The sequence below is a fragment of the Centropristis striata genome, chromosome 21, assembly GCF_030273125.1.
Source record: "Centropristis striata isolate RG_2023a ecotype Rhode Island chromosome 21, C.striata_1.0, whole genome shotgun sequence".
Classification (NCBI taxonomy): Eukaryota; Metazoa; Chordata; class Actinopteri; order Perciformes; family Serranidae; genus Centropristis; species Centropristis striata.
This window is the reverse complement of record NC_081537.1, coordinates 6,769,207-6,796,176: the sequence shown is the minus strand read 5'-3', so window position 1 is coordinate 6,796,176 and position 26,970 is coordinate 6,769,207. Positions and strand designations below refer to the sequence as shown.

Here is a 26,970-nt window from a genome sequence, read left to right as displayed (position 1 = left end):
TTTTTTTTTTTTTTGGCCTTTTGCTTCAAGGCACTTAACTTATTTACCCTGCTTTACCTTAATCTGAGATTTGCTTATCATCTAAAAATGGCTTTTAATTGGGAAAGCAAACCATCATGGTGTCAGACTTTAAAAATCATGTCTGGTTGACGTGCCAGAGAAAAGGGGATATATATTGCACACACCTTTAACCCTTCAGTGAAGAATAAAATTTTCAGTTTGCACTCTGGTGCAGGGACATGGCTTCAGCCCCGCCTTATTTCTGTGGTGTAATGTGCAGGCAACTTGGTTTATAGCACATTTAATTCAAAGAAACTGTTTTTACAAGAGTACATATTTAAAGCCCTGGCCATATTGGGTGTGAAAGTATTGTTGGTGTGGCATGTAAGTAATCAACTGTGCCTTGTAAACCACTTAAAGTTTACCTTTTCAGCACAATGTCCCTTACATTGCCTGAATTTTCTTAGTGGATTTTTTTCTTTTTTCAAACCAGAGACAAAATCTGACACTATTGACATTATTTCTGGTTGTACTTGGCCTATCAAACTGGAGTTTCAAGCCAGTACTTCTTACAACTCAATACATGATGTAATGCTAAATATCCACCAATATGCTGATGATGCTTAACTATTTGTCAAAAGGTGGCTGATCATTTCCAAATGGGAGACTGACTAAAATTCTCTCCTGAGATGCTAGTAATTGAACCCAGCTCAATAAGCCAATAGTTTGACGTAGCAGTAACTCTGGATGAGTGATAGAAGTCTGACAAGAATCTTGGTGTTACGTTTGATCCTCTTGGAACAGTGCAATAAAATCAACAGGATCAACTTTCAGCCACTACCTTGCTTAAATCAGGTCTTTCTAATCCATAGCTGATGCGGAGATCCTAATTCACACCTGTATCGTAAGGTAACAGTGCAGCTAGATCATAACTACAGCACTTGACCATTACATCAGTTATCAGCTCTTAGCTCAGGCATTTGTCCTGGGACCTCTCTCCTGGATGTCAGTGCCTAATTTCACATGTTGGATCCAAATCGACAACCTCCTTCTCCAGTGTGAATGTTTGTGTTGCTTTCCAGGTTACATGGAGTGTGCAGCTCTACATAAAGAGCAATATTCTTCACACGTTAATGCTACAGTGGTGTAGTAGTTAGCCGGTTTGACTCCGGCCTGTGGCTCTTGTGTGGAGTTTGCATGTTCTCCCTGTGTCGCTGTGGGTTCTCTCCAGGTCCTTGGCTTTTCCCACAGTCCAAAAACATGCAGCTTAGGTTTAATTAGGGACTCTAAATAATTACCTGTCACCTTTGCACTGTGTACCTGTACAGCACTCTGCTTCAAATACTGGAAAAGTTACTATATATCATGTGATGTGTTAATGATTTATATTATATTTATACAATCTGTCTTTTTGCACATTCTATCTACGTATTCATATACTCATAGTACATTATTGTATGTATCTTGTACAGTCAAGTATTTATATACATATATTATATCTATACTAAACTACGCACAAAAAGTAAGGCAATTTGTGTTGGGTAGATTATGTTGTAACAATGCTTTTTGGCAATAAATCTTATACCGTTGGAAAGCCTGAAGTCTCCCCTTTTAAATGGTACCACATTTGTAAGGAACATCCATTTGTGGGATAAGCAGCAGAGCTGAGTATGTAGGCTGTGCCCAAGAAAAATGTGCCAAACCTTCTCATTATTTTGCTGTTGCTATTGACTCTTATTTTGAGCTTTTGGTACTCCCAGGTGATGCCAATCAGAAACTTGATTTGCAGCACCTGTGAGAATGGGCCCTGCTACAGTGAGTAGTCAGTACAGTTGGTGTCTGTTCCAAGAATTGGCATGCCACGTTTGACTGATCTGGATAGGGTACGTGTGATAGGGCAACTTCAAGCTGGTGTTCCGCAAAACCAAGTTGCGGCATTATTTGGAGTGAACCCTAGTACCATCTCCAAGGTGAAGGCCAAGTTCAATATAACGGGGGATGTCAGAGACAGGCCATGAAGTGGGCGTCCCACGAAGACAACACCCAAAGAAGACCGTTTTCTCAGTGTCAGCATTTAGGCATCGTAGGCTGACTTCAACAGATTTGCAATCAAGGTTTGCAAGACAATATGGCCGACGGCTCTCTGCTGTGGAGAGGATAGAATGGCCTGCCTGCAGTCCTGACCTCAACCCCATTGAACAGTTGTGGGATCAGCTTGGGCGTGCTGTTTGTGCAAGAGTGACCAACACAACCAGGTTGGCTGACTTACGACAAATGCTGTTTGAAGAATGGGAGGCCATCCCACAGCAGGGTGCGACCAGGCAGCATGAGGAGGAGGTGCCAGGCTGTTGTGGCTGTATATGGTTATTCCACAAGCTACTGAGGCTCATGTTCCTTAAATTAATAAATTGTTAAATTGTCAATATGTCTTGTTTCTTCAAACTTCAATCATCCAATCCACCAAACACCAAACAAGAGTCAATGGCAAAGTAGCCTAGGCATTGGCAGAGAAGATTTGGCACATTTTTCTTTGCTGCAACCTACATACTCAGCTCTGCTGCTAATCCCACAAATGGATGTTCCTTACACATGTGGTACCTTTTCAAAGGGGAGGCTTCAGGCTTTCCAAAGGTATAAGATTTATTGCCAAAAAGCATTTTTACAACAAAATAATCTAACACAAATTGCCTTACTTTTTGTGCGTAGTTTATATATCATATCTTGTGTGCATATATACATATATGGTTATGTGCATATGCACACCTTGCACAGGCTAAAAGACATTTCTATGTGTATGTTATATACCGTTTCTTCCATTACTATATGCTATTATACTGGTATTACTATAACATACTGGACTATATTATTTACTGTTCAGTAAGAGTATCAAATCAGTACCACTATACCTTATTTACCTATTTATCTGGTGTTTAAGTGTCCTTGTCCTATTGTTTTTCTACCTCAGAATTTTATTTCATTTTTTTTTTTATTGTATTCAATTACCAGACTGCTATGGCAACCCAATTTCCCGTCGGGGATGAAAAAAAAAATAATCTATTGTCCAATTGACGTGTCCAGGGTGTACCACGCATTTCACGCAATGTCAGTTGGGATCGGCCCCAGCCCTCCACAAGTTCGGATAATCAGATGTTTTTAAATTTAACCAGGAACCCCCCTCTGTCAGTTTCTGCCAGAGAGACTTGGCCAAGATGGGCAGCAGAAGTATTTTTTTAAAGGACAAAATCAAAGCCAAATGTTGCCATCTCTAATCACTGGTTTTAACAGGTGGCATCACCCCAACCTGTCACCATTTGTCCATTGTAGAATCAAGATTTTACCAAGTCTAGATGCAAGCTCTGTAGTGGAAATGGTAACCCCATATGAAGAGTTGCAGCACAATGTTAGTCAGGCCCTTTCAAAGTTAAGCATTGTGATTAGGACTCCTCAGCTTTGGAATGACCTGCCTGCAGAAACAGTGACTTAACCCATCTAACACGCATTTTTATGTCCCCTATATAATTTCATTTGTTGCTACCAGTTTGCATGCATCTGGAGTAATTTGACAGACATGATTGTACCCCGATCGTCTTGTTCAGACAACAGCTTATCTTTGTAAAGGCTGATGGTGCTAGAGTCATGGCAACTATTGTTTTGTACACATCCTGAGAGATGATCCTTCAGTTACTCTAAAGCTTCTGCCATTTCATCCCATTGCAAGTTTGAGGTTGAGAGTCAGCAATGTAATCATGGCCATTTTAAGTGCAGCTTAGTACAGTTATACCTTTGAAACATAAGATGCAATTTAAAAAAAAAAAATAAAAAAAAAGCACAAGGGGCTGGTCATCAAGCACCTGATTAAGATAGTATTGAAGCACTACTTGCAGGTGCACCCTGCATTTACCTTTCCCAGACTGCACATCTCAAATTCTGTATAATAAATGTAAAGGCACAAATAGGTTCTTGGTTAAGTTTTATTCAATACTTCAAACATGTAAACAAATCCAGGAAGGCTGAAGCTTTTGGTCACCAAGGTCCCCTAAAAGACAGATCAAGTGTTAGTCATGAGTCAATAGAATTATAAAACTGCTTGAACTTCATAGTTTTACCTCAATATTTCTTTCCTCCTTTGGAAGGAGCAGCTGGTCGAGGTGCTCTGACGGGCTCAGCGACAAACACTAGTGGTTCCGGGTCCTCTGGAGCGTAGTTAGTGTGGGACCTGTATTCCAGTCCTCGCAGGTAGCCGTTTCCGGACTGGATGATGTAGGTTGAAGACGGTATGGGGGAAGTCTCCTCCTCACTCTCAGCAGTCTTGGACATCTTGGAGTTGGCATTAGACCCCCAGACGCTGAAGTCTGGGAAATCACCTCGTGGCAGCCAGTTGCTGGGGTCAGAGAACGAGGTTTCAATTGGCTGTTCAACCCAAGGAAGGCCAGGAGCAGAATCAGAACCATAGCTGGAGGTTTCAGGAGCAGCGTAGTAAGAACCATAGCTGGAGGTTTCAGGAGCAGCGTCGTAAGAACCATAGCTGGAGGTTTCAGGAGCAGCGTCGTAAGAACCATAGCTGGAGGTGTCAGCTGTGTAATAAGTTGCTGGACCTGAAACCAGAGAGATTAAGTTGTACAGGAGGGAGTGAAAGGTTTAAACTGAAACTTGCATGCTAGTTTTTGGGAATCAGTGTAGACAAGTAAAATAGCCTTGTAAATACAGGCCTACCAATCAGATCATCTGGAATTTGCCCAGTACAGAGTTGACTAAAGTTGCACACAGGAGGGGTAAGAAAAGATTGTTGGGATACCTACCAGTGTTTGTGTTGGCATAAGCTCCATAACCAGCCCATGCTGGAGCAGCAGGAGCCCATGCTGGAACTGTATGGACTGGGCCAGATGCTGCACCACCTGAGCCCACATTGGACTGTCCACTGGTACCGGCAGCTTGAGGCTTCACAAAAGAGCTTCCAGTGTTGGCAGGTCGAGGAGGGCTGACGTAGCCGCTTGGATCATAAGTTGGTGACGTGCCTAGGACCACACTGGGACCTCCCACACCGGATGGGGACTGGTTTCCAGTGGGAGCGCCGGGCTGCTGGGAAGGCTGCTGATAGCCAGCAGATTGGCCATACTGCTGGTCCATCAGAGCAGCCTGTGAGCCTGGAAAAAGAGGGGATGTTCTAGGAGCAGCATCACCACTGAAGCCTCTGGGAGCAGTGTAGTCTGGAAGAGTGAAGAGAGTCAGCTTCCATAGCCAATAAATATTTCTGAACAACTTGATTCTTTGCAAGTAAGATTTTGCAACAGTTTAAATCTCAGAAAGCTTAAAGCAGTTTCAGTTTAAGAATCTGAAGATTAGTTTAGATAATTTGCATTTCCACAAGGCTAATCTGCCATAACTTTAATAAAGTCTAAAACCATTTGTGTGGTTAAAGAGTCTGTTGTCACAGTAAAAGGGAAACTCACCTTCAGGTTTAGGAAAGCAATAAGCACTGCTGAACAACAGCACACAGATCCAAGAAATCCTGTAAGATAGTGTCAGGAAAAGCAAGTTATTCCCCAACTGGAACATGAGCAATTGTTTTCCAAAACAGTGGAAATAAATCCATTTAACTCACCTGAGAGAAACCATGTTTGCCTTGTCCTGAGCAGAAGACTGTACAGATTATAGACAGAAGATCTGTGCTGTGAGGTGAATGTGGCTCCTCTGTTCTTATATACTGGAGCTCCACATGCTTACTGCACTAATTAATCTCATTGATGACACCTGGAGCCAATCAGTCCCTGCTGCAGTGGTGGAACAGAGCAAATAATGCAAAATATAATATAAAGAGTTCAGAAGAAAAATAAAATATCTACAAGCTCTGAAACGGCATTGTCCAGAGAAATGAATCATTCACTAAATATGACATAATTAATGAAGGACCTTTGTCTATTCTCAAGTATTTGAAGTAGTCCTTTCTAACACAAGACATGATAACGTCGGTCTTATCTTGCTTATGTCTGTGAATCTTTTCCCAAACCAGTGCAATATGTTTTGACGGCAAAAAGCAAACACTCTTTCAGTCTGTATCCCTCCATGATCCATAAAGCATTAAAAATAAAAAGCAAACTGAGGTTTATACTGCCCTACAAAACCGAACAGCAGTAACTACAATTTTGATCAAAATTGAGTTATAACTAAAAAGAACTCCTTGATGTCTGTTTTATCTTGTGACAAAGTTTAAGATTTCAATTTTGCTTTAATTCAGAGAAATAATTATATAAAAACCACAAAATCGAACTCAAAACCAATCAGTAATTGCACTTACCACCATCTGCATTGGATATATATACTAATTTAAACATAAAATTTATAGAAATTATGCATTTATTTGAAAGGGAAATTATTATCTAGATAGTGATTAAGTAAAAAAGTGAGATAGAATTATATTAAGACAAAAATATAACATTTCTTTATGATATTAAGTCTAAAATACACAAATCTTATAACAAAATCAATTTGAAAATGTTTATTCACAGAAAACAAAATATAAAAGCTGAAAGAAGACAACAACATTGTGGATACTGCACTCTGTTTGTGCATTACTATTAGAACATTTTACAGAAGTGCAATAACTACGTTTTTTGGGGTCAAAGGTCAAATAGATAATCATGATTTTTTTTTGCATAAAAATACATCACCAATAGATGTAGAAATAAGTGTCATATCACTTATCTACCTATAACCAATTTGGCTGGCCAGTTAAAACACGCTAAAAAAAAACTTTAAATCAGTTTTTCTCAGTTTTACCTTTTGCATAGTTACTGCAGTTAGACTTTATAGGGCAGAATTCTCTCAATATGTTTGTTGGTTTTCACTATAATTTTGTTTCTCTGGGAAAAATCCCAACGGCAAAAAGCTTTGGGTCCAGTAATATTTTTGGAATTAATCTTCTTGAATCCCAGAACATTTTAATCCTTCTGCATTGCCAAAATAACAACATCAATGTTTTGTACCATGATGTGTCTTTGGTGCATTTTTCAAAGCATCTAAAATCTTTCGTTTTACTTCTTTTCTCTTCTTTTTGTTTTTCATCTTCAGTTGTATCCTTGCAAATATTTCTCATGTATTGTGTCTGTATTTTGCGATTTGATTTTGTTTTTCTGCAAAGCACTTTGTGATGTCCGATCTAAAAATGTATGACTTTTATGACATTTTATACTTCACTACATATGAAATTCACTTATTTTTTATTTGCTCCGTTCCACCACTGCAGCAGGGACTGATTGGCTCCAGGTGTCATCAATGAGATTAATTAGTGCAGTAAGCATGTGGAGCTCCAGTATATAAGAACAGAGGAGCCACATTCACCTCACAGCACAGATCTTCTGTCTATAATCTGTACAGTCTTCTGCTCAGGACAAGGCAAACATGGTTTCTCTCAGGTAAGTTAAATGGGTTTATTTCCACTTTCAGCAAACAATTGTTTATGTTCCAGTTGGGGAATAACTTGCTTTTCCTGACACTATCTTACAGGGTTTCTTGGATCTGTGTGCTGTTGTTCAGCAGTGCTTATTGCTTTCCTAAACCTGAAGGTGAGTTTCCCTTTTACTGTGACAACAGACTCTTTAACCACACAAATGGTTTATGACTTTGTTAAAGTAATGGAAGATCAGCCTTGTGGAAATGCAAATTATCTAAACTAATCTTCAGATTCTTAAACTGAAACTGCTTTAAGCTTTCTGAGATTCAAACAGTTGCAAAATCTTACTTGCAAAGAATCAAGTTGTTCAGAAATATTTATTGGCTACGGAAGCTGACTCTCTTCACTCTTCCAGACCACACTGCTCCCAGAGGCTTCAGTGGTGATGCTGCTCCTAGAACATCCCCTCTTTTTCCAGGCTCACAGGCTGCTCTGATGGACCAGCAGTATGGCCAATCTGCTGGCTATCAGCAGCCTTCCCAGCAGCCCGGCGCTCCCACTGGAAACCAGTCCCCATCCGGTGTGGGAGGTCCCAGTGTGGTCCTAGGCACGTCACCAACTTATGATCCAAGCAGGTTCCTCGTGAGTTCTGGATCCAGCTCTGACAAACCTGCCAGCACTGGAAGCTTTTCTGTGCAGCATCAACCTGCTGGTGGTGCAGCATCTGGCCCAGTCTATGCAGCTCCAGCATGGGCTCCTGCTTATGGATTTTCTAATGCCAATGCTAACACTGGTAGGTCTCAATCTTTTGTTAGCCCTCCTGTGTGGAGCCTTTTGCAAATGCCATGAAACTTAAAATAAAAGCATGCAACATTGATTCAGAAGTGTCTTTTGACTTTACACCTTAATTTCTGGTTCCAGGTCCAGCAACTTATTACACAGCTGACACCTCCAGCTATGGTTCTTACGACGCTGCTCCTGAAACCTCCAGCTATGGTTCTTACGACGCTGCTCCTGAAACCTCCAGCTATGGTTCTTACTACGCTGCTCCTGAAACCTCCAGCTATGGTTCTTACTACGCTGCTCCTGAAACCTCCAGCTATGGTTCTGATTCTGCTCCTGGCCTTCCTTGGGTTGAACAGCCAGTTGAAACCTCGTTCTCCGACCCCAGCAACTGGCTGCCACGAGGTGATTTCCCAGACTTCAGCGTCTGGGGGTCTAATGCCAACTCCAAGATGTCCAAGACTGCTGAGAGTGAGGAGGAGACTTCCCCCATACCGTCTTCAACCTACATCATCCAGTCCGGAAACGGCTACCTGCGAGGACTAGAATACAGGTCCCACACTAACTACGCCCCAGAGGACCCGGAACCACTAGTGTTTGTCGCTGAGCCCGTCAGAGCACCTCGACCAGCTGCTCCTTCCAAAGGAGGAAAGAAATATTGAGGTAAAACTATCAAGTTTAAGGTTTGTTAATTTATCATTCATGATGACTAATCTGACCTTTTCCTTGTTTTGCAGGTGAACTTGAACTGTTTACATGTGAAGTATTACAATAAAAACTTCCTTCCTTACTATCCTGTGTCGTGGGCTTCACACTTGGGTTTAAATCATCTGGTTAAGGTGAACTTGTAGAGGCAGAACTCTCAATGTCAACAGTCCCATGCAGAAGTTTCACCAAAAGCTTCTCGCAGGAAACTAACTGTTCTATCTAAATTCTTTAAAAATGGTAATTCATGTCTGGGACCCTTAAAGTTCAAGATGAGATGTGTTTGCACACTCTTTGGTCGAGGCTCCTAAACTAATTTCTATAGGGGTATTTCTGGGTGAGAAAGTGACCTTTATATTAAGGTAGAGCTCATCTAACCATAATGTACTTGTGTGTTAACTTCAAAGTCATGTTAAATCTTGACCTGTAAAGCTGCCGTAGTGGAGTAAATTACAATATTTAACTCTGTAGTGGGTAGAAGTATATCAAAATTTGACTTGTGTACAATAGAGTAAATTGGTTCCATTCCACTACTGAACTAGCCTGGGTACACCCATATTGCCTTCGCTTTCATTTCAAACTGTGAAAGGGTCTGGAAACCTTGGCCGTTAGCCCTGTTTTAGGGATCCAATCACAGAACGGGGAGGGACGGCAAGACAATGACGCGTACTACTCAACAGATGGAAGCTTGTAGTTTTCTTACGGATCCAACATGGCTGCAGCAGATGCAAAACTCTTTCGATCTAGCTGATGGCATTTTAAATGGTTTAGAGTGAAAGTTGATTTTTAAAAGAACAATTGACTTTAGACTCTTGTTTCACCACCAAAGATGTTTTGGCCTAATCTAACAACTAGCCCCGCTACTGCTGTAACGCCGGGGGACAGCGGCGCCGTCCAGAGACCCGCAGCAGCTCGTCTATTGACCATAAGCAGTGGATGTGTCTGGTTGAATGACATGAGAGGGAATAAGGTGTGAAAATAAATCTTGCAGAACTGGAGAAGCAAAGCAGCAAGCATCTCTCTCACACACATACACACACTCACTCTGCCGGTAGACTGTGAGCTGAAACTACAGAGCAGCCAGAGAACATCAGAACATGCTGCCGAAAAACGTTGCAGAAGCACAATTGAGCATTTTAGTCTCAAAGTAGAGATGGGCTAGTCTGGCTATGTAAACATTCATTTCTGTCGCTCTACATACGTCATCTGGTATAACTGATACGATTGGCTAAGGGCTACCTACAGACTCTTTTGATAGTCACTCTTAGCGCCCAATAAACGGCTCAGGAGGATCGTAAACCATGCCTCCTCTACGGAAAAATGAATGGCTGGTTTCCAGACTAATCTCATTTGTGATGAGTCTGGCGTTAGCCAGGCTACTACTGAACATGAGTTAAAGGTTATATGTAACAGTTGACCAATTTAATCCATAGACTGCATAAATAATGGACGTGACCGTGACATCACCCATTGGTTTGTGGACTGCCCGTTGGAAGCATCAAGTTCAGCGCTGTTTCCGATATGAAGTTTTCTCATTTTGCATTGAAATTAATGGACAAATGTTTTTGCAGCCAAACTTAGCACCCCCTGCTGGAATAATAAAATAGTAGAATGCAGCTGAAGGCACTTCTGGTTTGCCTCCCTGCTCAGACCCGGAGGTTGCCGCCTGGTTTAAACACACTGTAAACTTGAATTTAACTTTGGTTTTCTCTGGTTTTAACCTTGTTGGAAATATTTCAGATGTACACAATTCTATATCATTTAATATTATGTAATATACCTTTAAATTTCACCAAGTTTCACCTTGATTCTGTGTCGGATAATGGACTCATGGTGTTCAAAAAAATATCCGACAGTGAAAGTAAAGGTGGGGATTTGATTTTGACAGAAAGCAGCCATTTCTAAAAGGATGAAATGTCTTCGAGTAGTCTTGTGACGGAGACTAAAGCTGGCATGTGTTCAAACAATCTGTGCTGCTGTCAGTCTGGCTGACAGGCCTGCTGCGGCCAATGTGATGTCATTCTGACATTAAACTGTCAGAAACCACCAGAACTTTAGTTGCGTCATGATAAAAGTTCAGTAACAACTAATTCTGCAGATATGGCGTGCTGTTTTTTCACTTATAAATACACTATATTTCAAAACAAAGGTTTTTTTTATTCTCATGAGTCTGTAAAAAGGCCTATTTGTTTTTGCAGAGAACATGACTGGGACAAATGAGCAGAAGCTCAGTAGTTTGCTCCTCCAAACTTAAACTTTTTGCATAAACATGAATCATAACAAAAACACATTTTAATATGTAAATCTTTACTTTGAGGGTAGATGGTTTTCTTTGACAGGCATTTATCTAAAATCCAACAAACACATCAAATAGCCACCAACAATTATTTATATACAGTATATTAAATACAAGGGTCGGCAGATCACATTTCCTACATTATTTGCCATATTTTTCCAACATCTTGGCATTATTTAAAAAGTATTTTTTTCCCTCTACATACCCTGAACTCGTATAATTTTGTTAACTAACATCTAATGCACTTCATGGTTGAATGTTTTTTCCCCTTTTAAAACACGAGAAACACACATTGTGAGGAGTTTGTTTCCAAAATGCCACAAATCCTGTATATTTTCATCTGTTACATAGAAGATAAAGGGTGTAAATATTGACCTCAAGGACCCTGAATTCTCTAAGAAGCACCATTTTTGTTGCATCAATCAGTTTGTGGAGTCGGTGAGATGTTCACTGTCGCATTTTGGATTCAAAAGCTTCACACAGCTCCTGGTTTCCTCCCAGTCTCTGCAGCACAACATGAGGACAGTCAGACTGCACCACGCGCCATGCATCGGGGCACAAAACGTCCCCATTAGCGCCCATTAACTTCACATCACAGACGACAGGAGAAGAACTCACAACAGCAGAAAAGTCAGAGTAAATTTACAAACATGACATTCATTTTCTGTTTTACAGTCAGACTCCAGACCAGTGAGCAGGAGGGTGGAAAGAAAAGCGTCGTTTTTTTAACATTTATTTACTATCTTATAGGATGAGCTTTGTAATGATGCATTGATGTAAGTTACTGATAGAAATACCAACTCTGAAATTATGACAATTATGTCAGTCATTAGTAGGTTTACATACACACAATGATCTGATAACTGGAAGTAATTAGGGAATGGTATGGGCTTAAATATGTGCCACCATAAACTGAATTTGAATTATTTGTATTTGAATTTTAATTGCTTAGAGCAGGGATGGGCAACTGGAGGCCCGGGGGCCCCATACGGCCCGCACACTCACTTGAAGTGGCCCTCAGTACAACTACATGCGTTTGAGCATGAAATCTTAAAAGTGCAGGGTAAAAATGGCCAAAATGACTTCTTGCAATTAATGTTGGTCTGCTGTTCTTGCACTGAAAAAAAAAGAAATCACAGTAAGTGGTTATTTTTTATTTGCTTCAAACCTTTTATATTCCTATTTATACTGTTATAGTACATGCATTTGAGCATGAAATATGTTAAGTTACTGCACTGTAAACATATTTAAAATTGCAGTTTCATCATATCTGGTTAAGTGCACGGTCCTATATGTGGCCCTGTGGTAGTGTCATGAAAAATTGTGGCCCCCTGCAGCATTTAAGTTGCCCATCCCCGGCTTAACTTTAATTGCATTAAAAAACTGAATTTGAATCACATAATTTGATTTTTTTTATTGTTCAATTTGAATCATTGCATTGAAAAACTGAATCTGAATTTTAATTTGAAATTGAATTCATTAGTTTGGAACTGAAAATTCAGTTCTCACAATTCAAATTCAGTTTGTTAATAATTACTTTCTACATGTCCAAAAACCTAAAAGTCTTGTGACATGGGGTCCTTTTGGACCCCTGAGGACCATGACAAGGGTTAAATGAGCACATGAATAATCTGGTAACACCAGGAATCGGATAACAATTAGTAGTGTGCATGTTAGCGTGCTATGGATTAAATGGTTTAAATAACTTCCAGCTAACAGACGCCAATGTCAGACTGAATATTGAAGTAAAAAATAACTGCTGCGTGGACTCCTCTGCCGTGGTAAAAAGCTGTTTGTACATTTGTAGCTCGTCTAAAGAGGATCCAGCTGTCCATAAACATATTCACTGTGTGATTGGCTGAGCAGTACAATCCTGACCAATCAGAGGCCGAGTTTCTTTAAGGCAGATTTACACAATATGAAGTAAACTCTCCAGACTGCTCAAGCAAAGAGATCTTATTGTTTTTGTTTTCCCACATTATAAATGTCAATGAACCAACATGCTCATACAAAAACAGACACAACATCGTCATAAAATGAAAACTTCCCCTCTCTGGGATGTTGCCACATGGAGCTGATTTTGAAAATGTTTGTCAGGGAGAGACAATAAAACACAAACAAAAACAGGATGAATCACTTTTAAGCACGTCAGTGTGCAAGGACGCTTTGTGTTGTGGTGTCTAGTTTAAAGTTGAAGCCTTTGGAGTTTTTTTTCTATTCAGTCCATTTTTTAAATCCTGTCATTTTGAATAATTTTGAATATTTATCTATAAAGCAAGAAGCGTCTGTGTGTGTGTGTGTGTGTGTATATCTCGTTGACCGTTAGTCAGACTGACCTCAGATTTCGTATGTGTCTTGCACATGGCACAAAGGTGTGCATCCTCGATTTTGAAGATTTTTTAATTCATTTTTCAAAATATCATTATTTACGTAGGACGTGTTGTGGTTTGCGGTTTCCGATCGGACGTCTTTTAGAGGAGCTCCGCCCCCTTTTAGGGGAGCCCCTCCCCCTTTTAGGGGAGCTCCGCCCCATTGTGTGATAGGCCTACACCTGGTCAGTAACACAATTCACTCTGGATTTCCACCCTGACTCATCTCATATGTAAGTCTATTTAGCCTACCTATCTTTAGGAGTTTTAAAGTGTGCTACAAGGTTCTATATCTAATAATATTTGAATAGTTTCCAGTGAATATCAATGTTCAGTGTGTATGTGCTGGATGGTCTGGTACCTTATGAAAAGTAAGTGTTTTATGGAGTTGTAGATGTTGTAGTGGTCTGCATGCAATGTGCAAATTATGTTATTCACATCCATCTGTTTGTGCTGCATGTAAACTTATTCCCTCCTATATCTGTGTCCGTATATGTCTAACCATGTTGAATGATTACATTTATTTTTCTTAAAATAACTATTTCTGTGTCTCTTTATACCTCAATGTACATCCATGTATTACCCAATATACACTTTGTATTTTAACACTACACATTAAGAGTATTACACCTCATTGTACATTCCACTTTCACACACAAACTCATTTGGCCATAACTGAAAAATCTACTTAACATCCCACTATATGAATACATACTTCCTACGGGTACTGCACTAGTACCACTTAAAAAATGTTAACCATGCCCTGTTAATATTAGTATAGTGTAAGCAATTGAATAATACTTTCCCAAAAAAATCTATAATGTCCCATTATATTAATATACAGATTTTTAATTTCCATTTTAATGTTAATAAAAGTAATGGACTTGTATGGTATTTGCATATAATGTAGGAAAAAAAACAAGGAAGACCCTGTTAAATAATACAGTGTAGTTCTCTATATTTATACTAAATATATTTGACCCTATCTCTGGTTTTACTTGGCCCATCATCATCAAACAGAAACTAGCACGGAGTTTTAAGCCAGTACTTTAGAGGGAAGCTGACAGCAGGAATTAGGGGCAAAGATGGGATTTTTGAACTGGGGGGACGAAGCTGTCAGCAAATGATTTATTTTTCCACTCCATGCCTTAACCAAAATATGTTTTATTCAGAACAAATAAAATGAACTGTAGTGTAAACAACAACCAACATATTTACATAAATAAAAAATAAGTTTTTACATGAAATTCCCAAATTCCTTTCATTACCCTGAACATACTGCTGGGAAATTTGGGGGGGACCCAAACAGAGTAGGGGGGGTCTGGGGGGCATGCTCCCCCAGAGAACATTTTTGTCCTAAAAGCCTAAATTTGGTGCCTCTCGCACATTCTAATGCCATTATTCCATCTTAATCATTGCATATTTTAATGAATTATTGTAAAGGAAAATAAGGGTTCGTATATGTTTTATTTAAGGCGCCATATTTTGACAGTCTTCTTCCAAATTCTGTGGTGGACTCTGCTAACACATCCATGTGCTCTTATTTTGAAGGCTACATGTGTTTGATTTACTTTGAATCTTACCCTAGCGCTTTATGGTGTGTTCAATTAACACTGAAAGTCGGAACTTTGTAGCTCGGAACAACGTCGGAAATTCTGACATTCGTGTAGACCTTGAACGCACCATTAGTCACCGGACTCTCTATGTGCTGCAATGGAAATAATCTAACTAACAGAACATTAATCCTCTGTTTTCTGTTTTTTGGGATCCACGCTGCTGTTTTAATGGCGTGACGTCATGAAGGGGTTATGTGATGTGATCACGCCGGCATGATCTTCGCCTCCAGAGGGTTACAAAAAGTACACGTTGCGAGAAACTCCTGGGTAAATTTACAGAAAATCATTTTTTTGTGCATACTAGAAACAACATTTGAAAAGCTTCCAGATATGTGCGGCGCGACACTGATGTGATAAAAGTGACACATTCTTTCTAAAAGTCGCCACCCTGAATCACCGGACGACAAAGAAATTAACAGTCACGTCACGTCACATCATGATACAAACCATCGTTAATAAAGTGCATTAAACAAAGGATAGAAAAAAAAAAAACAGGCATCGGATAAAAAATGTTTATACATTGTATAAATAAAGTTGTGCATGCAGTTAGTAACTCAAAGGCTCAGCTGACTGGATAAAGGTGAGCACTCCTCTTCTGCATTTCTCCATCTTTTCTTCATCTTTTCTCCTCATCCGTCCGCCGGCTCTTCTGGCTTCATGATCTGGTAGGTGATCAGGTACTCCGGGTAGGCCTGTGGGTGGCAGAGATGCGTTCACTGACACTCAGACACAACAGAAGCTCTGAAGGTATGTTGTTGTTGTTTTATCAATCAGCAGAAATCCATTTATCATCGAAAGAAACTGTAAAAACAGGCATTTTCTTGGCATTTGAACTTTCTGAAAGTTTCCTGAGTGACCAAAATTAATCTTAAAATTTTGATGTTTCTGTCAAAACCAATTTATTCTGCATGTCTCATTTAGATCAGGGGCGCAGATGGGATTTTTGAACTGGGGGGGACGAAGCTGTCAGCAAATGATTTCAACTCAACAAGTGCCTTAACCAAAATATGTTTTATCATTTTTAACGAACTGTAGTGTAAACAACAACCAACATACTAAATTAAAATAAGTTTGTACATGAAATTCCCAGTACAGCCAAACAAATTTACTGACTTGAAGCTGACTCAATGAAGGACCCAAAAACATCTCTCCTCCTTTCATTACCCTGAACATACTGCTGGGCAATTTCTTATCTGTCCAGTCTGTCAAGCCTTTAGAACCAGTGTTTCCCACAGGATTTTTTTTGTCAGAAATTTTTGCCCTAAAAGTCTAAATTTGGTGCCTCTCACACATTCTAATGCCACTATTCCATCTGAATCATGGCATTTTTTAATTATTTTTTGTAAAGGAGAATAAGGATTCTGTTTTATTTAAGGCGTCATATTTTGACAGTTTTCTTGTAAATTCTGTGATGGATTCTGCTAACACATCCATGTGCTCTTATTTTGAAAGCTACATGTGTTTGCTTTTATTTTGAAGTAGGGTCTAACACATTCCTACCGTAATGCCTTATGGTGTATTAAATTCTGTGCAACACTCTGAAGCCATGATTAATTCTGCTGAGACGAAAGGTCAAGTGACAAATATTCACTGAAAATATGTTTACACAGAGCCGAGAGGAGAGGACAGGAGAGGCTGCAAACATGGAAATGGTTAAATATGTCGAATATGTGGTGAGCACTTGAAAAAGTGTTGCTTTGTATTGCTTTTTTTTAATTATCAGAGAAATTTAACTTGTGATTTTTCTTTTTTTTTTATGATTTATGTCATTAAAACAGTCTTATTCTGCACAAAAGAAATGTTTGAGTTCTTCTTCCCAAAAATGCAATTCCTGCTGAAAGACTTGAAACCAGATCACTGATGTTCCTTGAGGGCTTCTGGAGGTAATTTTGACAATTCTTATTGATTGTTGTGTGCTCAAGAGTTGCAGAATTCAGCAACAAATATGTTTTTAATTGAATTAAATTTCAGGTTCTAGCTTTCCGATGATGAACACCTCTTCTGTGTGTCGTGTCATCAATTGTTGACCTGCTCTTTCCACCTAAAGACACATTTTCTCCTCTAAAAAAAAAGGTGGAATGGTAAGAAAAACAACAACTGAATGTATGTTTTTGATGTGTGATCTGTCTGAACAGGACCAAAGACTCGACGAAAGTCATGGACAGTTACATGGTTTGGTTTAAGATGTATTTTTCCTGGTCGGCAGCAAGATTGAAAGAAGGAAAATGTGCAAATATGAGACGTTGTCATCTCATCAGACCGGCAGCTCTCCGGCTATCAGCGTTGAAAACCAGCGCGTGTCGCTCCACACACTAATAGTGCTGCTGATTACTCGAGTGGACGTCTGTTCACAGCGGACTGTGAAGTGCCACTTCTGAACAGCTACTGGTTTTTTTCAGGGCAGAAGACATTACGTGTCCGATTGTCTGAGCACTGCACTGCGCTCTTATATACTCTTACATTTGTCATCCAGAGAACAATCGGCCCTGCAGAGAAAACTGAAGCCAACCTGAAAGTGCTGCAGGGGTCAGAGGTCACCGCAGACATAAATTACACCAAGTGCATGATTTTTCTTGTGCAGCGCCTGAAGAGTTTTAGCTCATCCTCAGACACCAGAAGGGCTTTATTGACACATTTGCACATTTGTTTAAGGCGCCAAATTCCATCCTCCCACCTCTCGTTCTATAGCTTCCTGACTCACCTGTCCTCCGGTCTAATTTAGTCATTTATCCTTTATTTATTTTCTCGAGGAATCATTGAGGGCAACCCCTCATTTGCAATGATGTCAAGAGTACAGAGAAAACACAAAACAGAGTACAGAGAAAACACAAAACAGAGTACAGAGAAAACACAAAACAGAGTACAGAGAAAACACAAAACAGAGAAAACACAAAACAGAATACAGAGAAAACACGAAACAGAGTACAGAGAAAACACGAAACAGAGTACAGAGAAAACACAAAGCAGAGAACAGAGAAAACACAAAACAGAGTACAGAGAAAACACAAAACAGAATCCAGAGAAAACACAAAACGGAGTACAGAGAAAACACAAAACAGAGTACAGAGAAAACACAAAACAGAACAGAGAAAACACAAAACAGAGTACAGAGAAAACACAAAACAGAGAACAGAGAAAACACAAAACAGAGTACAGAGAAAACACAAAACAGAGAACAGAGAAAACACAAAACAGAGTACAGAGAAAACACAAAACAGAGAACAGAGAAAACACAAAACAGAGAACAGAGAAAACACAACATAGAGAACGGAGAAAACACAAAACAGAGAATGGAGAAAACACAAAACAGAGAACAGAGAAAACACAAAACAGAGTACAGAGAAAACACAAAACAGAGTACAGAGAAAACACAAAACAGAGTGCAGAGAAAACACAAAACAGAGTACAGAGAAAACACAAAACAGAGTACAGAGAAAACACAAAACAGAGTGCAGAGAACAGAGAAAACACAAAACAGAGTTGAGAAAACACAAAACAGAGTGCAGAGAACAGAGAAAACACAAAACAGAGTACAGAGAAAACACAAAACAGAGAAAACACAAAACAGAGTACAGAGAAAACACAAAACAGAGAACAGAGAAAACACAAAACAGAGAAAACACAAAACAGAGAAAACACATAACAGAGTACAGAGAAAACACAAAACAGAGAACAGAGAAAACACAAAGCAGAGAACAGAGAAAACACAAAACAGAGTACAGAGAAAACACAAAACAGAGAACAGAGAAAACACAAAACAGAGAACAGAGAAAACACAAAACAGAGCAGACAAAACACATGCAAAAACATTAAAAACAGTTACAGTGAAAGGCAGTCATTGATTATCATAGTTTTAAACTGGCCCATAGTTATAATTGTGTTGAGTTTGAATGAATGTTGTAAGATAATAACGCAATATAATAACGCAATACAAACTGGAAACAGGATGCAGGGGCGCAGATGGGATTTTTTAACTGGGAGGGACGAAGCTGTCAGCAAATGATTTAAACTCAATTAGTTATTTTTCCACTCTATGCCTTAACCAAAATGTATTTTATTTAAACATTTTTAAATGAACAACCAACATATTACATAAATAAAAAAGAAGTTTGTACATGAAATTCCCAGTGCAGCCAAACAAATTTACTGACTTGAAGCTGACTCAATGAAGGACCCAAAAACATCTCTCCTCCTTTCATTACCCTGAACATACTGCTGGGAAATTTGTTATCTGTCCAGTCTGTCAAGCCTTTAGAACCAGTGTTTCCCATAGGATTTTCTGATACTATGATGGGGAGACTATAACTTGGTAAGAGGGTCTGGGGGCATGCTCCCTCTGAGAAATTTGCTCAGCTGCCTGTAAAGCCTAAATTTGGTGCCTCCCACACATTCTAATGCCACTATTCCATCTTAATCATTGCATATTTTTTATGAATTATTAATAAAGGATAGTAAGGGTTCTTCTGTTTTATTCAAGGCATCATATTTTGACAGTCTTTTTGCAAATTCTGTGGGGGGACTCTGCTAACACATCCATGTGCTTTTATTTTGAAAGCTACATGTGTTTGCTTTTATTTTGAAGGCGGGTCTAACATACCGCCTTATGGTGTGTTCAATTTACACTAGAAGTTGGAACTTGGAGCTCGGAACAACGTCGAAAATTCTGACATCCGTTTAGACCTTGAACGCACCATTAGGTACCACACAAACGCCAGACTCTATGTGCTGCAATGTAAATTAGTCTAACTAATGGAGATTAATCCTCTGTTTTGCAATGTTTGTCGCATCATGTAGGGACAGTGGGGGGGACATATCCCCCCGTCCCTAATGCCATCTGCACGCATGGCTGCAGGACTTACATATTCTATATATATTGCAGTAAAATACAAGGCTTGATTGGGTTCAGAGGGTTGAGACCAACAACATGGTACAGTAACGTGTGAGGAGTCTGACCTGCTCTCCTCTGTAGATGACGTACTCGGCGAGCGCGAGGCCGTTGACGCTCGGCCGGCCGGTGACCGAGTGGTGACCTGGTGGAGAGTGAGCCATCTTCATAGCACTGAACTGCAGGAAGGACTTCCCCAGAGTCACTCTGCAGAACAACAGGTGCCTGCGAGGGACAAAATGAGTGAATGCAACAGACACTTGTAAAAAAAATAGATATAGTAATTAATCCAGTATGAAGATTTAACTCTTCAAATTTTTTGACTGTTTTTTCAGGTTTTGAATCCTTTTCATTCTGCCTATATATACCACTTAAAAAATGTTCACCATTTATCATTATTTTTACCACAACTTCACCTATATGACCTGATTACTTTGACTTACTGGATCAACCTGTATTAACACAAAAAAACACAAAAGAACTAACAATTTTCCAAGTGCTCACAAGTGTCACAAATGTTGTAAAAGAGACAATATGAACCAAAAAAAGACACAAAATTACCCAAAAAGGCAAAAAATAACCCAAAAAAGGTAAGATAAAAATATCAAAAACCACCAAAATTACAAAAAAGACATAAAATGTCCAAAAAAGGACACATTACCAAAAAGGCACAAAATAACCAAAAAAAAGATAAGATAAAAATATCAAAAAACACCAAAATTACAAAAAAAGACGTACATTTTTTAAAAAAAGACACAAAATTACCAAAAAGGCACAAAATAACCAAAAAAAGGTTAGATAAAAATATAAAAAAACACCAAAATTACAAAAAAAGACGTAAAATTTCCAATAAAGACAATAAGACCAAAAAAAGACATAATAAATATGTAAAAATATGCTGTTTGAGTGTTAGGCGTCCCGGTAGATGGCGTCCTACCTCTGGCAGACGTAGCAGGAGCGGTCTTTGTGCAGCGGGCAGCCGGTCCCTCCTCCGATCCCGTGAACGTACTGGTTGCTCTTTGACGAGTTCTCAGCGAAGTAGATCCCAGCGCCGAACATCCCGCCAATGTAGGCGTGGCGCTCGTCGAAACCTTTGTGGATGATGGCGTTGACGAACGGAGAGCCTGGAAGAGATCCATACTATGATTTCTACTTCTTCTTCTACTATACTGCTTCTTATAGTTCTGTTATTATAGTAGGCGGTTTAGCTAAATAAAGGGGACACGCCGGACAAAAGCATCATATATTTTTCCACATGCTCTCTATCACCATAGGTTTCAATTTTTGGTAGGAGCCACTTCATCAAGATTGTGGATCGGAGATGGCACCCATATAAAGTCTATGAGAACCAATCGATCTTCCAGACACTCAGAAGGTCAATCTTGGTGTCAAAATCTACATTTTTTGTCTTATCCAATCTATTTATGTTTGAAGATGCTGCCGTGTTGTTGTTTGGTTTGTTTTTGTCGGTTTGTTCGTTGTTTTTTTTTGTTTTTTTAACTTTTATTCTTTTCTTTCTTGTATACCAAAAAAACATATAAAACAATGATTGCTTTGTGAGAGACATGTATTCTATCCAATGTGAACTTGGCAATAAAAACAATATTTAAAAAAAAACAAAAAAACACTGCTTAATAAAATCAAGGAAAAGCTTTAATCTCATGTCAGATCTTGTATCTACATTTTTCCCAACAGAAAATGTAGATTTTGACACCAAGATTGACCTTCGGAGTGGCTTGGAAGATATATTTGTTCTCATAGATTTTATGTGGGTGCCACCTCCGATCCACTTTCTTGATGAATTGGCTCCCATCAAAAATTGAAACCTATATTGATAGAGAGCATGTGGAAAAAATGTGGTGCTTTTGTCCGACGTGTCCCCTTTATTCTTAAATCTGGTCCCAAGCCGCCTGATTATTATATAATATTATATATTCAGACCATGGAAGAGCATGCGTTCGTTGGAGTGGTTGTGGTTTTCCTCTGAAACCTCCTTCCTGCGGTGGGTGTAGCGCTCCCACAGCTTCTTGTTGCAGACCTTTTGGATCTGAGACACAAGAGGTCAGACAGGGATGTTATAGATGTTATAGATGTTATAGATGTTAGACCACAATGTTATCAGCTCCATTTGTTCGTTTGTCAGCAGGATAATGGAAAAACTACTGCCTGATTTTAATGAAACTTGGTGAAAGGATGTAGTGTGAGCCAAGGAAAAAGAATTTAAAATTTGGTTGCAGATCTTTATCACAGGACTGATTTTAACGTCAGTTTAACCCTTTATAGGGCCCTCCTGGAAATTGAAAACGTCAACCCTGAAGTGTTATTGGGGGATATTACAAGACTTTTTGCAAAATGTTTCATTTTCATATTGCAAATCGAGGTCAATTGAGTCATTATTATTATTATATTTATTATAGTCTCTTTCCCACAGCAACCCTAAATAGACAATAACACATCATCTGCATACATCTCCACTGTATCTTTTACCTTTAAACTATTTATTATCTTTTTAGACTACTTATTACATATGCATAATGTCTGAATGTCTTTTTTAAAGCACCTTATATATGAGAAGCACACGTAAATTTAGTTGTATACTTTTTTAATACAATGACAATAAAGGAAAGCTTGAATCTTGTATGATTTACTGGTTGGTCAGATGCCACAGTGTCACTATCTGTGATGTAGAAATCCATGTGGTTCTATGAGGAGACCTGTTATAGATGTCTGCTCAAGTTACCAAATATGGTTCTTTGCCTGATAAAGTGTTAACACTGAGAGATTTTGTGCTGAATTCTTGTGCCGTTAGAAAAATCAAAAGAATGAAGTCGGAATTTGTGGCTCAAACCTTTTGTAAAAAATTCAAGGCTCACCTGGAAACACCTGCCAACGTGTTGTTTAAAACACTTTGCTTGAAGCAAATAAACTTCCACAAACTCAAAAATGAAAAAAAAAGTTTGAACTGTAGAAAATCTTGTAATTCTGCTGCCTTACCGCTGAATTAGACAAAAACTAGATTTAAAGGTATTATAATGTGGTGAGTCACTTTTACAAAATACAAAGGTGCAATGCTTAATCCAGGAGGTTTTTAAATATCTGTGTTGCTCTAAATATCACAACAAGCAGATAAATTGACAGATTTTAATCTCTTAACAGGTACGTTTTATATTTACAGTATTTTATATTTGCATGTATGAAAAGAAAATAGTTTCAGACTCCCACTTTTAACTCTGTATATGAACTTTAATCGATAGTGTTTGAATACAAACCTTGACCAGGTTGTATCTGTTGAAAATTCCTCCGGCGTGGCCGCCGTCTCGGTGCTCTCTGATCGTACTCTGCATCTGAGCGACAAAAACAAAATAAGAGATGAATCATGGCTGGAAGTCGGAACAACTCAAACATTATTTATTTTGTGCAGAATAACACAGTTCTAATGACATAAATCATTCAAAAAGAGAAAAAACACAAGTTGAATTTCTCCTTCTGAAATTTTGCTCCACATATTCTACATATAGAACTATATCCATATTTCCAGCTTCTCCTGTCCTCTCCTCTCTGCTCTGTGTAAACAGATTTTCAGTGGATAATAAAATGGTATTTATATATAACAATTTTCCAAGTGCCCACAAGTGTCACGAATGTTGTAAAAAAGACAATATGAACCAAAAAAGATACAAAATAACCAAAAAGGCACAAAATAACCAAAAACAGATTAAGATAAAAATGTCAAAAAACACCAAAATTACAATAAAAGACGTAAAATGTCCAAAAAAGACAATAAGACCAAAGAAAGACATAATTAATATGTAAATATATTTAAAAAAAACATAAAAAACTACCCATATTGTACATATTGAAGTATTGTCATGTTTCCAGCCTCTCCTGTCCTCTCCTCTCTGCTCTGTGTAAACAGCCTCTCTTGAGTTTTTGTTTTGTGAGATATAATTCTAGCCAGTACCTCCTCCTCCACCGACTGGAACTCTTTGTCGTCTGCTGCGAGGTCGATCAAGATCGTCCCGCTGTTCGCTGTGTTCAACGTCAGATAGGGGTTCAGACCTGACACACACACACACACACACACACACACACACACTTAAAAACACTCACAGAAATGATTTTCTATTATCTATTATCTTGTTGTGTGTGTGTGTGTGTGTGTGTGTGTGTGTGTGTGCGTGTGTGTGTGTGTGTCCTCACTCTGTGGCCCGCTGATGAGCCTCTCCACTCCTTTGATGATCTTGTGTCTGTGTCCGTAGGCGTTGATGCCGATCTCCTTCAGCTCGCAGTGACCCATCTCCACCAACACATCCACAGTGATCTACACACACACACACACACACACAGGCAGATGTTTGTTACATATTAGCCATAGCATGTTGTGTTTACAAATCTTTCTGCTGCCACCAAGTGGACAAAATATCAATAACTGCAGCTTTAACCCTTTGGAGTGTTTTTTTAAATACTTTTCATTCTGCCACTTGGAGAGAAAAAAGCATGCATATTTATTTAGCATAATTAACATCGCCAGCATACTTTAATTTTTTGCACAATCTCATTAATGTAACCTGATAATTATTTTTTCACTTTGACTTACTAGATCAACATTTTGAACCCAAAAGAAACAAGAAAGCAAAGAGTTGCAAATGTGTTTACAGGTTGCAAATATAACATATAATGTTTATATTTGTGTATTAAATATATTTGACCTTATCTCTGTTTTACTTGGGTTATCATCATTAAACAAAACCTGGAGTTTCAAGCCAGAACTTTAGAGGGACGACGGAAGGACTCCACGTTGCCTCATTTTTTATGTCGTGACGTCATGAAGAAGTAATGCGTCCATATTTTCACTGACTGTGTAGCTCTCAGGCAACATTCCCAGTTTTGGCCTGTCAAATTTCTACAATGCATGTTTTTGAGTGAGCATTAAGACCTGCAGTGTGTTTGTGATCTGACCTGCTCTCTGTCGAAGATCTCCAGAAGATGCTCCAGACCAAGGTTCTTCAAGAACTGACAGATACTGAACTCAACTCCTGGAACTACACACACACACACACACACACACGCACAGTCAGCTGTAATTTAAAGATATCACTCCATTTGAGAAATTATTGAAGCTGTCCTGCAGAGGATTCTTTAAAACAACCAAAGCAATGTTTCCAAAATGTTAAAATTTAATTATATTTAAAGTGCAAAGTAAGTAAAGTATAATCTTAACTTATCTCATCATTATCGCGCCACATTCAGTTTCATAATGTTGCCCTTATTTAGTCTTGTGTTATAAATCCAGTGCATCTCTTTCCTTCACAACAGTTTGTTCACTAACTGAATAGTTCATAAAAATCTTAAAATATTTGTTCAGGAATGTTCAGTTATGTTGTTACAGCGCACTGCAACATATTCGACTAGTTTATTTTGGTCTAATTTATTTTATTTTTAATATTTTTATTTCTAATTTATAAAGATGACTAACTCACCTTCCTCTTTATTCTCAGCAGCAGACGAGCTCTCGGCCACTGACGTCTCTGGAAACGCCGAGGATGATGAAGATGATGGCGGCGGCAGAGAAGACGAAGAGTTTGAATCGTCAGATGCAGCGCCGGTGTTGCTGACGGTCGAAGCTGCTGCTGGGATGTCAGCGGAGGAAGAGGAGGAGGAAGAGGAGGAGGAAGAGAGGAGTGGTGGGACAACAGCGACAGGTGGAGCAGCAGAGGAAGAGGAGGAAGAGGAGGAAGAGGAGGTCGCCACGCTGATGACCTGATGAGGTTTATAACAGCCGGGGAGAGCAGAGGGAGGCATGGCTGCCGTTAGCAACGCACGCACATCATCAGCCTGCAGGAGGAGGAGCAAGAGGAGGAGGAGGAGGAGGAGGTGAAAAAGGAGCAAAAAGGAAAAGGAGACAATCAGGAGAGCATGGGGAGGAGGAGGAGGAGCAAGAGGAGGAGGAGGAGGAGAAAGAAGTTGGAGGAAGTGGAGGACAAGAAGAAAAAGGAGGTGATGGAGAGGAACAAAGAAAAGGAGACAATCAGGAGAGCATGGGGAGGAGGAGGAGGACAAAAGAATGAGACGGAAAAACAAAAAAGGGAGAAGAAGAGGAGGAAAGTGGAGAAATAACTTGATTAAAAAGAGGAGGAGGTGCAGGAGGAGCAGCAAGAGGAGGAGGAGAGGAGGAGAAAGAAGTTGGAGGAAGTGGAGGACGAGGAGAAAAATTAGGTGATGGAGAGGAAAAAGGAAAAGGAGACATTCAGGAGGGCATCGGGAGGAGGAGGAGGAGGAGGAGGAGGAGGAGGACAGAAGAATGAGACAGAAAAACATAAAAGGGAGAAGAAAAGGAGGAAAGTGGAGGAATAGCTAGATTAAAAAGGAGGAGGAAGAAGAGGAGGTGCAGGAGGAGCAGAAAGAAGTTGGAGGCAGCAGGAGAAGGAGGAAGAGGAGAAAAGAGGAGAGAGAAGATAAACAGTCAAATGAAGCGTCTCTGTCCTAGAACGGTTCTGTCAGTACAACGTGTTCTGTCTGTGGTCAGACGGACCGTCACCAGGTCCAGAGAGGACTGGCCCTCCTGGTTCCTGAGGTTGGGGTCGGCGCCGTGGGCCAGCAGCAGGGCGCAGAGCTGCGTGCGTCCCTTCTGAGCCGCCTCGTGCAGCGCCGTGAACGACCATTTGTCCGTGGCGTTGACGCACGCGTCGTACTTGATGAGCAGCGCAGCCACGTCCACGTGCTGGAAGATCAGAAACATGAGAAGAGAATAAATAAATGCACTGCACTAGTTATATAAATGCCCTGAAGTACGTACTGAAATAAATAAATGTAAAATAATAAAATAAAAGTAAATAAATACAGAACTATAAAAGTCCACTGGAATAAATAAATGTAGAATTATAAAACAAAAATCCCCTTGAATGAAAAAATGAAAAAATAAAAAT

At 39.4% G+C, this 26,970-nt stretch overlaps 3 protein-coding genes across 4 annotated transcripts in view; 1 reads left to right on the top strand and 2 right to left on the bottom strand.

The window, feature by feature from the left end:
* Nucleotides 1-3,953: 3,953 nt before the first annotated feature.
* On the bottom strand, nt 3,954-5,703 carry LOC131959019 (heterogeneous nuclear ribonucleoprotein 27C-like). Of its 2 annotated transcripts, XM_059324106.1 has the most exons (6): nt 5,603-5,703; nt 5,451-5,509; nt 4,800-5,207; nt 4,568-4,595; nt 4,107-4,531; nt 3,954-4,036 (listed from the first exon to the last, which is right to left on the bottom strand). In XM_059324106.1, exons 1-5 carry the CDS (start codon nt 5,614-5,616, stop codon nt 4,108-4,110), a joined length of 933 nt encoding a protein of 310 aa, XP_059180089.1. In that variant the 5' UTR covers nt 5,617-5,703; the 3' UTR covers nt 3,954-4,036; nt 4,107. The 2 variants fall into 2 exon arrangements, with proteins under 2 accessions (XP_059180089.1, XP_059180088.1); XM_059324105.1 differs by having other exon boundaries at nt 4,107-4,595.
* A 1,612-nt stretch (nt 5,704-7,315) lies between these two features.
* On the top strand, nt 7,316-8,964 carry LOC131959018 (RNA-binding protein EWS-like). The gene is made up of 5 exons (XM_059324104.1): nt 7,316-7,412; nt 7,504-7,562; nt 7,806-8,183; nt 8,312-8,836; nt 8,911-8,964. Exons 1-4 carry the CDS (start codon nt 7,399-7,401, stop codon nt 8,833-8,835), a joined length of 975 nt encoding a protein of 324 aa, XP_059180087.1. The 5' UTR covers nt 7,316-7,398; the 3' UTR covers nt 8,836; nt 8,911-8,964.
* A 6,073-nt stretch (nt 8,965-15,037) lies between these two features.
* Nucleotides 15,038-26,970, bottom strand: part of LOC131959006 (poly [ADP-ribose] polymerase tankyrase-2-like) — a 31,625-nt gene continuing 19,692 nt past the window's right edge. Inside the window, exons 21-30 of the mRNA XM_059324088.1 lie at nt 26,577-26,765; nt 25,525-25,879; nt 25,004-25,086; nt 24,245-24,365; nt 24,006-24,103; nt 23,314-23,388; nt 21,986-22,091; nt 20,982-21,168; nt 20,113-20,269; nt 15,038-15,851 (exon numbers count right to left, since the gene is read on the bottom strand). Of these exons, the coding sequence (XP_059180071.1) occupies nt 15,789-15,851; nt 20,113-20,269; nt 20,982-21,168; nt 21,986-22,091; nt 23,314-23,388; nt 24,006-24,103; nt 24,245-24,365; nt 25,004-25,086; nt 25,525-25,879; nt 26,577-26,765 (1,434 nt within the window). The 3' untranslated portion in view covers nt 15,038-15,788. The remainder of the gene's footprint in view (nt 15,852-20,112; nt 20,270-20,981; nt 21,169-21,985; nt 22,092-23,313; nt 23,389-24,005; nt 24,104-24,244; nt 24,366-25,003; nt 25,087-25,524; nt 25,880-26,576; nt 26,766-26,970) is intronic.

Coding starts and splice junctions, on each gene's coding strand:
- LOC131959019 (XM_059324105.1), bottom strand. Junction 5,208..5,450: donor TTGCTTTCCTAAACCTGAAG/GTGAGTTTCCCT, acceptor TCACTCTTCCAG/ACTACACTGCTCCCAGAGGC. Junction 4,596..4,799: donor TTATGCCAACACAAACACTG/GTAGGTATCCCA, acceptor CTCTGGTTTCAG/GTCCAGCAACTTATTACACA.
- LOC131959018 (XM_059324104.1), top strand. Junction 7,563..7,805: donor TTGCTTTCCTAAACCTGAAG/GTGAGTTTCCCT, acceptor TCACTCTTCCAG/ACCACACTGCTCCCAGAGGC. Junction 8,184..8,311: donor TAATGCCAATGCTAACACTG/GTAGGTCTCAAT, acceptor TTCTGGTTCCAG/GTCCAGCAACTTATTACACA.